The 12,823-nt window shown below is 33.4% G+C and overlaps 1 protein-coding gene across 7 annotated transcripts in view; it reads right to left on the reverse strand.

Moving 5' to 3' along the window:
* Positions 1-346: 346 nt before the first annotated feature.
* LOC118186626 (uncharacterized) overlaps positions 347-12,823 on the reverse strand; it is a 195,615-nt gene continuing 183,138 nt past the window's right edge. For 5 of the 7 annotated variants that reach the window (XM_085825410.1, XM_085825408.1, XM_035356734.2 and 2 more), the window contains one exon: positions 347-6,887. In XM_085825410.1, the coding sequence (XP_085681536.1) occupies positions 5,702-6,887 (1,186 nt within the window). In that variant the 3' untranslated portion in view covers positions 347-5,701. Of the gene's footprint in view, positions 6,888-8,072; positions 8,185-12,823 lie in introns of all 7 variants that reach the window. The other 2 variants (XR_015043512.1, XR_015043513.1) reach the window with 2 other exon arrangements.

Below are 12,823 nucleotides of genomic sequence, written 5' to 3' on the forward strand. Positions count from 1 at the left end.
TTGCAAATTTAATCACGTTTTCCTCCCATTACACCATATATACACAATAAAAAAACCTGAAGACCCTTGAAGTTTTGTCCTATTTGCCGAATATAAATTGCCATTCTGGCTTATGTGAAGTTTTCAGTACTCTATTAATCAAACTAACTTATGTAACTTGAAAAAAAATCGAAAAGATTATCAAATGCAATATTCAGCTTTAAAATGAGAGCTGATTCGATAACTTTGTTGATAATAACTGCCCATTTAAATGCCTTAAATGTCAAAAGCAATTTGAACTTGCAGAAATTAAGTGTAACGTGCAATAACTAAATTCACGCTTGACCTCTGAATAAAGACATGTAAATAACAAAAAAATTTTATTGCTCTTTTATTCCAATGACTGAAAATACATTTAATTGAGAATTTCTTTCAAGTATTCAGAAAATATTAATAGCATTGCATAGTACATTTGCTGATCTTGTAGAAAATGAGAAAGGGGGCGCTGCGCCGCCCTTATGTTTAACTAATTAAGAGTTTTCACAAGAGAGAGTGATGACGGTAGGAACTAGATATCCTGTAATCTGTATGTAATACTTGTACATAGTCTTTGACTCATAAATAGCTTTAGTTAAAGAAAAGTGCCTTAATTTGATACCATAATATATCAAGATCCACCGATGCCGAGTATCGAATATTGAGTAAGTTATTACATACAACAAGTTTTTGGTGCATCGGCCGGGAAGGATTTGACTTATCTGACAGCTGCGATAGTGAAGCAGCAGAGGTACAGATTTTAATTGGGAATGATTATTTGAACTACATTTTAACGGCGAAAACACATCCTTTAATAGACTATTTAGTATTGCACGAAAGCATATTCTGTTGGACGTTGAGTGGTAGAGTGGGGGGGGGAGTAAGAAGCTAAGTTCAGGGTCAGACTCCACCGGTTTGTTTATACACATCGATTCGGAAGAGGAATTAAAAAAATCAAAACAAATTCGTCAGCTTTGGGAGATTGAAAGTCTAGGAATTTCTCAGTGCGCGTCGGAACGGAGCGCTGCCGATTAGCAAATAATTAAACAATTTAAAGAGGAGTTGAAATATGTAGATGGGAGATATGAGGCTCGCTTGTTGTGGAATAGGAGTACAGAGCATTTGGAAAATAATTTTGGTTTTCCTTTGAGAACATACAGACTCCCCATGCACCACAATAATTTTGGTTTAGCGAAAAGGCAGTTCGAAAGGGTGCGGCGAGAGTTAAAAAGTAACAGCTTTGTGACGGAAACGTTTATGGAAATAATTAAATTTCAGACACAAAACAACAATATTCAAGAGTATGAGGATACGAGAGAGGGTTACTTTATGCCATTCCGAGCAGTGGTCCGTAAAGATAAAAAAAGCGAGCAAGTTCAAATGGTATTTAATTGCTGCAGTTGCGAAAAGAGAAAGCTATCGTTAAACGATTGCTTAGAAAAGGGCCCAAACCTAAATCTGAATATTTTGGATATCATTCTTGCCTTTCGAAAATTTAAAATTGGATTCTGTGTTGACATAGAAAAGGCGTTTTTGATGATTAGGATAGCAAGGGAAGATTTAAAATTTCTGTGGTATCCTGATAATGACAGTGAGGACTTTAAAATTATGCAAATGAACAGAGTATTATTTGGATGTAATTGTTCACCGTTTTTATTCAGTGCAACGATCAAATGTCATTTATAAAGAAATACACGGAAACAAACAAAAACTGTGTCGATATGTTAAATAGCTCACTGTACGCAGACGATTTGTGTTATGGAGGGGAAAGTGTAGAGTCAGCTTTCAGTCTTTCATCAGAGGCGGTATCTATTTTGAGAGACGCGAGTTTCAGTTTGAGACAGCTAAACACTAATTCTAAAGAGTTGTATGACTTGTGGGTTCAGAAAGGGTTGTGTGAAGAAAGTAGGTTTGAGAGAGATAGTAAGTTGAAAGTGTTAGGCTTGGTGTGGAACTTAGAAGAGGATGGTTTGAGAGTAGACATTACATCATTGTTGAGTAGTTTAGAATCGTTGAGAAATAGTAAAAGATCGGTGTTAAGCACAGCAGTTAAGGCGTTTGACCCAGTCGGATTTATTTCTCCATTTGTGGTGCGAATTAAGAGGCTGATGCAGGAAATATGGGAGACAGGTTTGAAGTGGGATTCAGAGTTGCCAAAGGAATTACGGTGCAAATGGATAAAGTGGTGCGCTGAAACTGAGGTATTAAATGCGTTGAAAATAGAGAGGTGCTACTTTCCAGAAGTTCTAAGCGTCGTTTATAATGTCGAAGAGTAGGATAGTTCCGTTAAAAACGGTGTGCCTCCCTAGGTTGGAATTGATGGGGGCTGTAGTTGCAGCTAGGTTAGGGAAATATTTATTGAAAATGTTTCAGGATTTGGTAGGTAGGTTAGTTCTGTGGACGGACTCATAAATTTGCTTGTGGTGTATAAAGGGGTCAGCGCGTGAGTGGAAGCAGTTAGTGTCGAATAGAGTTTCAGAAATACAAGACTGTACTTCGTCTGATAAGTGGAAATATTGTCCAGGGTCGGAAAACCCAGCAAATAAGTTAACTCGTTTGAAACAGCAAATGCATTGGTAAAGGATAATAACTGGTGGCATGGTCCATCATGGTTGAAAGAATCTGAAGATCAATGGCCTGAGCGGAAGTAGAAACTGATACTCAAAATTTGGAACGTTTAAGCACTTATGTTCAGGTGACTGTTCCAGAAGGAGAAACTACCTTAAACATTACCAAATTCAGCAGTCTGGAAAAATTGTTAAAAGCTATAGCTTGGGTAAAGCAATTTGTCGCCAAGCTAAGAAAACGTACCTGTGAAGAAGGTCCTCTTACTGTATTGTAGATCCAAGAAGCTGAGGAGTACTGGATGAAACAAGTCCAGAGAGAGAATTATTTTTTGGATATTCAACAATTAGAGAGGAATAATCTAATAACACCAGATTCGAAGCTTTACAGTTTAGCACCATATCTGGATAGTAGAGGTATTTTGCGTGTCAGAGGTCATTTGAAACAAACAGAATTAATAGATGACGAAAAACATCCCCATATTCTGCCGAAAACGAAGTTCACCGAACTAGTGATATTTAGTGAACACATAAAAGTATTTCATTCAGTAGTCATGGCAACATTGTCCAAAGTCATGAATAAATTTTGGATACCTAAAGAAAGACAAGTAGTAAAGAAAGTTATTAACGCTTGCCTGGTGTGTAAAAAGTTCGCAGTGAAGCCCGCTAAACTGTTAACGCATCAGTTACCAAGAGATTGTGTAGTCCAAAGTAATCCTTTCACAGTTGTAGGCATCGACTTAACGGGAGCGGTTACTATTAGAGAAAAAGCAGATATCCACAAAAAGGTGTACATAGTCTTATTGACATGCGCCGTCACTCGTGCTGCACACATTGAAGTGGTTTCAAGATATGTCAGCAAAAAGTTTCAATTTTTTCATTACGACGTTTTTTAGCAAGAAGAGGGAGCTGCAAAGTGATTTATTCAGATAATGCCAAGAATTTCCGCAGCACATGCGAAATAATTAAAGGATTTAAAAGAATCAGAGCAGAGTCAAGTGTAAGAGATTTCTTGACAACGAAAGCGACAACATGGAAATTCATACCTGTGTGTGTGTGTGTGATTATGGCAAAGCCTCGAGGGCTATCTGTCTAAGGGGAGGGATGCCTTCGTGGAGGACTTTCTAAGGGAAACTGGCTCGTATACACGTTACACATGGGGAAAACCACGAAAACGCCCATGCAGCCAGCCCGTTCGCGGGATTCGAACCTCGGACCGAACTACCAGTGTTCAGCGACTTTAGCGCTCGGCCGCTGGTGGGCCCCGAAATTCATACCTGAGCGTTGCCCATGGTGGGGATGGTTCTGGGAGCGTCTGATGAGAAGCATCAAGGAACCTCTGAAGAAAATTTTAGGGAGAGCATTACTGACTTTCGAAGAGCTCTGTACAATATTAATTGAACTCGAGTGTGTGCTAAATAACAGACCTTTAAGATACGAGAGCAAAGAGCTGGGTGAACCTCGCCCGCTCACACCTTCACAGTTTTTATTGCCAGGATGCGATATATTTAATTTCTCCAAGCATTTCTTGGAAATTTTTAACAAGGTGTCCTACAAAGAGACTTTAACTAGGAGGAAGCTTTACCAACCTAGGCTCTTAAAATTAACACGGATCAAGTGTAAAGAGCAATATTTACTCCATCTTAGAAATGCACATAACTTTGCTAATCCTAAAACTGAGCGGAACCTTAAGACTGGAGATGATGCGTTGGTAGAACGATCAAAACAATCCAAACTACTTTGGAACATGGATATAATTAAAAACGTGATTATAGGAAGAGATTGATATATTCGAGCGTGCCTCGTTCGCACGCCCAAAGGACAATTCAGAAGATCGATCCAGATGTTATATTTTTTCGAGATTTAATTTAGAGCTTTTGATATTATTTGAATTTACTATTATATTATTAATTATTACGTTCATTTGTGGCTTTGATATATACTAGTATAGATTATTCTTTTATATTATTCATTTATATATGTCGTACTATTTAGTATTAATCCATTAATAATTAATGTTAATATTGTTATGTAAGTAAGTAGGTGTACTCTTATTAAAGAGTGCAGGTGGGGGAGTGATGTAGAAAAAGAGATAGAGGGCGCTGCGCCGCCCGTATGTTTAGCTAATTAAGAGTTTTCACCAGAGAGTGTTGAGAGATTAATGAGAGTGGTAGGAACTAGATATCCTGTAATCTGCAAATAATACTTGTACATAGTCTTTGATTCAAAAATAGCTTTAGTTAAAGGAAAGTGTCTTTATTTGATACCATAACATATCAAAATCCACCGATGCTGCGTATGGAATATTGAATAAGTTATTACAGGTCTAGTCTTAGTTGATATCAGTCAAACAGAATAATAAAGAGTTGAAATAAGATACGCAATTTAAAGGAAAAAAACTAAACGGATTTTTGACAAATTGAACCCACCTAAAAAAATATATTTCATAAATATAGCTTATTTATTATGCTTTTTGCTAAAAACAAGCATGTTAGCGAATGTACATTTTTTAAAATAAAGTATGCAAAACGTAAAATAAAGCCAGAACCCTCAGACGAACATATTCCTACGTATATTCTCTACAATCTTTATACTATCTGTTAATTAAATACAGATACATTCCATAAAATAATCATAATAAAGGTAATATATAGCAGCTAGCTGTTTAAACTATGGAATTAATATAAAGGAAAAACAAATTTGAAATATGCTTAGTAAATAGGTGATCGTTCTGAAATATTCTGAAATATGAACAATACTAACTTTCCTTCTTTGCAGCTCTAAGCATACAAATGAATAGATAATTAAATAGAAAAATGATTTTAGGTAACTAAGAAGTACAACATAATGGAGCTCTAATTTTTAAGGAAAATATTTCTTAATAACAACAATCAATCAATAATAAAATACAAAAGGAAATATCGTTAAAATTATAGAAAAAGATTCATCTTTCTTCTACCAAGAAAAAAAGTTATAAATATGTATCTAAGTGATGAATAAATTTTAATGTAGAACATTTGTCATAAGAACTTGAGAACAGCATATAAAATAAAATATTAAGTAAATATTTATTATTGAAATTATATATATCTTCATTTTTATAAGTCTCTTTCATATAAAATTTAAAGATGCAATTTCTGAAGAAGTTTTTGATGATTTATAAATGAATCAAAGAAAAATTTAGTAATTACAAAATGTTTGTCTCCATTTGTAGTGTCAAGAAATATGAGCCACTCTGAGAGTGGTATCAATTCCATGCATTGCGCTTCACACAGGTTATGATAAATGTTGCAAGAATAGCCACTGGGTATATTTACACCTAAATACTGACCATTAGACACAGGCTTACAACATCCCCACTTTCTGAGATTCTGGACATGGATACGAAGACTGAGAAAAAATGAGCACTTATTCTCCAATTCCGTACAGTTTTCAGTGATAATGTAATAGTTCTTGTCAGTATCCATAATCCAATACCTTATTTTATGTTTTTTTAAATCATTTTTTGTGCGGTATGAAAGCTCCAAACGCAGATTTTCTTTTGGCACAAAGCTACTACCAAATGCGAGTTCCATCATAACCAGACTCATTGAATCAGGAAAAGATTCGAAAAATTTAAACTGGACTGTAATGGAAGCGCTGAATCCCTTTTCGCCATGGAATGAGCATTTCCGAAAGGACTTGTTGCAATCAGTTTCAGGTTTCACAGGTGCTGTTTCAATAAAATTGCTGATTTCTGGGTTTTCAAATTCGATAAACCGCACGTTTGTTGAATCATTGAACCAAAGTGGCGGTTCAAATTCTTCAGGGCAGCTTAAATTGAGCAGAATACTTGATATTTCTTCTTTTGTGAAGAAAGATGGATATGTTTTAATTATGTCGAAAAACTTTCTGTCCGTCATTGAAGACATATCTATCCACGAAAACAGATCTCGATTCGGTTCATGTTTGCTTTGAATCCAGCGAATGATACCTTCAATAAATTCAGTCTTTGATGTATCTTCAAGATTCTGCTCACATACAATATCAAATACGATCTCTTTTCTAGCAGATAAAAATTCAGGAGATTTTAAGACAGATTTCCATTCCATTTTAACTAATTGTAGGCACTTCATACGTACATGGTTGTCTTCTAATATATTCGCTGCATCCAACAAAAAACACACATTCCGTACATTAATAGCATAGTTAGAAAGCAAGTTCTTACATGCTTGCTTCAAGCTCTCTATTTCATAAATGCAAGCCGCTTTTGCAATTCCAGGTAGATCTTCCTCGTTTTGAATATCTAAATTGCCGCTGTAGATATACCTGAAATAAGACATTATTAATAAGCAAGTCTACATTAGGAATCTACATTAGTTAAATTGGTTATTTCTTCCGTTATTGTAAAGTAATTCTTATGGATGAATTAAAGGTTAATAAAAGGCTTACCATAATATTTTTGTTCAAACCTATACAATTTCAATAAAATATTCACAACAGAAAATAAAACCTATTAGGATTACTAAAAAGTACTTATGATTGAAAGGCTAAATGAAGAAGCTGTTAACAGAAACCAATCTTACGTTAAAAGAAATTTTCATAAATCAACTGGACAAACCTTATCATTAAGAAGTTGTTATTGTTTATCACTAGCGTGAGCTTTCTTTAAAAGTTCTTAATTGTACACTTTAGTTTACTTTAAATTTAGCAGCTTAATAAACTTTCTACACTTAATTCAACCTTTCTGATTTTTTTGTACAGATCATATGATATTCGTTATCGCAAAACTTTTTCGACTGCCAGTGTGCTTGGTGTGCTGAAAATGCACTCTATTATTTGAACGAGATTGGGCAATGAAATGTTTTTTTTTCTTTGAAATGACTGATAAGTTGTATCTGTTTTTCTACACAAATTTATGTTTTCAAATTTCATAGATAGTTTACCAAAATACTTTTATTATCATTACTTCATCAAACGTTGATCGACGTTTCTTGTATTATTTGCGATATTTTCATTAATTTTTTTCACCTAAAGCTTCAATTTCAGACAATGTTAATCCACTCCTGCTTATCTAAATGAAAGATTCTGCTCTACAAAAACTGTTTTCCCACAGCTCAATTTAAGAACGACATATAATTCTGTGAATTCTTGTACAATTGTATTTCTAATAATAATATACATTCGGCACTTTTAAAATTTTACCAAATAACCTCGATAAAATGACAAACTGGCTGGGACGCAAGGACTACATCATCACACTGGGGCAGTCCCAGTGAAAGCCGGACGACTGGTGAGCCTAGTAAATAGTAATCGATGCGGATCGATGAAATTTTAAAAGTCGATTTAAGCAGTCGACTGGGGGCCGATAACCCACTATGCACTGACACTTGATTGGCATAATCAAGATTGTACTGATTACAGAAAATGTGTTAATAAAATTGATAATTTATTATCTATAAATTATTATTAAATATTATTAAAGCAGGAGTTTCCAAAGGGATCGCTACTGACCGCTGAATTCGATGAAATTTTACAAGGAGTCTCTGATGATTAGGAGTAACCTAGGGTCCACAACCGAATATGCAATGGCAATTGCTCGGTGTAATCAAGATCTCACTGCATACTAAAAATATTTAGTAATAATATTGTTATAAAGCTCTATAATGTAGTAAGGAACAATTCATATATATAACATAAGCACAACAGGGAAAATACACTAAAATTAAAAATCAATAATACCTTTTAAACATATAAATTTTTAAGCAATTGATGCAATATAAAAAATTTATAGGTTAGTTTTTTTCCCTCCTTCCAGCATGCCTTCGTGGTGTAAAGGTAGCACATTTGGCGCGTATTCGAGAGGTCTAGGTTTGAGTCCCTACGAGGGTATTGCTCATTGTTCATGTCTCCTGCTTCAAAGTAACCTAATAACTCTACAAATTAAATGAAAGATCGCAAAAAGATACATAATAAAATATACAAAGCAAAACTACGATGGAAAACGAGAAACAGGTTGAATATTTTTGAAAAAGGAGATATAAAAATTAAATAGACAAATTTATGTCAAATATTAAAAAAAAATTGAATCAATACATTAAGCCATCACAAGAGTTAAACTCTAACTTTTGTGCTTTTGGGCTATCAGTGATTTTACTTCTGAAAACATTTTATATTTGCAAGCAAAAATAATAATAATAATAATAATTACACATGGATCTAATAAACCATTTTTTGAAAATTTTTGTTCACCTTCTTAATCTAATTATTATCTTTCAGTTACTTATGTATAAGTTCTTGTATTATGATTATGTTGTGGTAGATTAGGTAGAAAAATTCAAGAGGGGCAATGAAGAAATCACTTTTCAAAAGGGTTTTATACAAAAAAAAGTTAAGGAATACTTGATCTAAATTTTCTAGGGAAGGCTCAGTATGCAGCAGGAAATAAGTTTTCAAAATTCCATTTAAATTCTATTTTTGTATAATTTCTAAGCAATTAATCATTCATTTTCTTAATTATTCCGGTTTAATTATTCATTCTTTTCATAATTTCTTTTAGAATTTCATTATTTTTTACAATCAGACAGGTATAATATTAATATTCCGAACGTAGTTTATTCTGAATGCCTAAAATTTATGTTTTTATAAAAACACTTCATGTGTTTTCGTTATTATTTCAAACTTCATCTTCTTATCTAAAGCATCATACAATGCAGTTTTTCTCTTTATTTTATCTGAGTTTAATTAGTTTTTTTTCTTTTCAGAATAACATTTATGGGTTCTAGTGTAGAATTTGGTGCTCCTTCGATTAGCCACAACGTTTTTTTAAATTTTGGCGATGAAACCTCACTTCTGGTTACCATGATAGTTTTAACTGTGTTTTAGCTTCCTGATTTTAGTTCAATGAAAATGGATGGATGTGTACATGTAAAAATTTAAGGCAGTGCGCAATGCCTAGTTTGTGCAATTCTAGGATGCTTTTTTAAGTGAAAACAGATCAATGTGTACATGGGCACAGAATTTGTGCAATTCTTTGACTTCTTATTTTGGTTTTGTGTAGCGGCCATCATGAAATTGTGCGTTCTTGGCGTCAAAAAAGAATCGCCAAAAAGCAAGGGGCATCCAATTGTAAACTTTTACCCATTTTTGTAGAATTTATTTCTATTTTAAAAATCTCACTTTTTACTTCCTTGTATGAGGTATTGTAATCGCGAAAGATTTCGGGTATCAGATTTCAACGAAAATAAGGATTCTGGTTGCTATCCAATGCAATTTAATGATGTTTTTGCGTGACATCCGCAAATAAGGACTGAATAAAGGACTCTTTTCCACTCAAAAAATTATAAAACTGATTTAAAATGAATTCTGAAGAGAATTTTTCGTGGCGTCTATGCGTAGGTACTTATCTCGTATAACTCAAAAACGAGTAACCTCAGAACGTTAAAATTTTGTATGTAGGACTGCTTTAACATTGCAATCGGCCGCACCAAAAGTATATAAATATATGTAATGATTCTAAAATGCGTAGATAAAAACAACGTAACTTTTAACAGCTTAGACACTGCGTAGATGACCGAGAAGACCGTAGTGTGTTGAAGGTGGCAGAGAGCAAAAGCTGAAGTACGTCGTTATAAAAGATGGAAGCAAGCGAAGAGAAAAGTTTTGGTTTGCAATTTGGTGATTGGTCAAGAGGCATCTGCATTAAGCGTTAAGTAAGATCGCATGATTAATTTGAATGACGCAGTTTAGACTTACAGCGCTATTTAAAATTTTGGATTTATTTTGTTGACAAGATAAGAATTCTTAAATTATTTTGTAATTAAGATTATTGTTTAAAAATTTGAATTTTATAATTATTTGGAGAATGATGTCTATATGAAGTATAAATGAAATAATTATTAAATGGGAGAAAGTTAAATATTGCTAAAATTAATATACAAATATCAGAGACTTGAGAAAATTGAGTAAAGGTAATACAATTTATATCAGCATTTAATTAAAAGTAAATTGTTTTAAAATTTGTTTGGAATTATGGTAAATGAATGTTATAATTATCAATAATTGTATGTTAAATATGAAGTATTAGGAGTATTGGTTCAGAAGCAGAGGCTTGTTTTACCTCTGCATAATTATTTCTTTTACCCTCGTCATGTAATATAATATAAACTTTGAAGGCTCCCACTTTATTTATTATATAGAATTTTATTTTTTCATATGATGGAGTGTGACTAATTTTTAATATAATGAAATGTTATTACGCAGTTCTTTAACCACTCATGAAAATTTAATACATGAGTTTGTTTAAAGTGGATTTGCCCAAATAAGCTGGATGTGTGTACTAGGAAAAAGATGTGGGGTCTTCTAGTTTGTGTAAAATAAGAAAATTGTAAAATATAGTAATAAAAGTAAATCCATAATTTCAATCATGTTATTCCAAATGCTAAAAGTATCACTTATATATATGAAAATTAGTATTGTGTAAATTTTAAGATTTATGATTATTCGTAATAATTAATGGGTATATAAAAGTTTTATTATAAATGTGATCTGGTGTGCAAAAAGTTTTGGAAATCTTTCCTTGGAGTATCAAAATTGTGGCGTGAATGTTCCAGAAACAAGAACTTTTTATAGATTGGACTCAAATCTTCATAGGACTTTAAAAATTATTATTGAACTCAAAATTTTACGTATTATAATTTTATTGTTCGAAAGCTAATTTCATATTTTGTATGCTTCAAAATTATATTTCTCATATTTTTGCTACTCTAATGCTTTTTCTCTCAAAAAGGCTTCTTTATCGCTTCGTCTTTTTCTTTTTTGAAAGGAGGGAATGTGTAAGAAGATAAAAAATATGAAAGCAAACTTCTAAATTTAATTCACTATAACCTCTTTTATTTTCTTTTTCATTTGGGAACTTCATCTATCTGTCCTAAAAGTAGCGCTTTAAATCTAAACTGCGTCATTCAAATTAATGATGGGATCTTACGTAACCCTTAATGCAGATGCCTCTTGACCGATCACCAAATTGCAAACCAAAATTTTTCTCTTCGCGTGCTTCCATTTTTCATAACGACGTACTTCAGCTTTTGCTCTCTATTGTGCTAAGACGTTATTTCATTGGCTTGCTTTCTATCTCAACAATGTCAAAAAAGTAAATCTTCTGTGGAAAGGTACGACTAGAGTGTCAAGTGAATAGTGGCCACAAAATGAGAATTTAAATGAAAAAGGAATTTAATCCGGCTCGACTGCTTCTTCTTCAAAATGGATGGACGCTCTAAGCATCAAGTATCTACGCAATTAGTATTTCTACGCATCTTACGTCTCAGTGTTCTTATTTCAGTGCCTCCAAAAGAGTTCTGTCGTTACATTCTTCGGCTAGTTCTAATTATGAAAAAGGTTAAATCGCAGAATAGGCTGCATCAGTTGATGCTGTGTTTACTTCTCTTATGCTCGGACACGCCTTTTTATGACGTAATATTGGTTACGCCTCTCCATAAAAACAAGTTATAAGTATGCTATAGCTTCGTATTTAAAGAAAACTTAAATGAAGTTTTAACTGAGTTGAAATGGTAGGTTTATAATGTTCTGCGCGAGATTTTTTTTTAATTATAAATCTACTTTTGTGTGGTGTGTGGTAGTGTTGGCATTTAACGCAACGAATTATCTCTGACAAATGTATTATTAAGATACCAAACGATTGAAAACGATCATTACCAAACGATTGAAAATATTGAATGCATGAGTTAAAAATGATAACCTTAACTTCTGAAAATACAGAAAAGAATTCTTTTGCTTAAAGAATGTTTTGATTATTGATGAGAGAAGCAAAAATCGGTGCTTACTGCAGAATGGATGAGTATCTGAATCTGGATTTGTTTTTTTTTTTTTTTTTTTTTTTTTTTATATATATATCAGTTGGAGCGAAGAGGCAAAAAGAGCGTTATTGAGTGGTGTATGGAGAAAAGTTTGATTGCAATATCGTATAAGTGCCCAATTTGTGGAACAAATATGAAACTGGTAGAGAGACGGTTTTGAGACGTATAGACGATTTTGAGTGGTGCGCAATGCCGAGTTTGTGCAACTCTGAGATGTTTTGATAAGTGAAAATTGATCGATGTGCACATGGGCAAAGCCAATGCTGTGCGCGATGCCGAGTTTGTGCGATTCTGGGATGTTTTTTTAAGTGTAAATAGATCGATGTGCACATGAGCAAAGCCAGTGCGGTGCGCAATGCCGAGGTTGTGCGCGATGCCGAGTTTGTGCAG

This window comes from Stegodyphus dumicola, chromosome 10, assembly GCF_044657685.1.
Source record: "Stegodyphus dumicola isolate Sdum_Otavi_A_Nest chromosome 10, ASM4465768v1".
Classification (NCBI taxonomy): Eukaryota; Metazoa; Arthropoda; class Arachnida; order Araneae; family Eresidae; genus Stegodyphus; species Stegodyphus dumicola.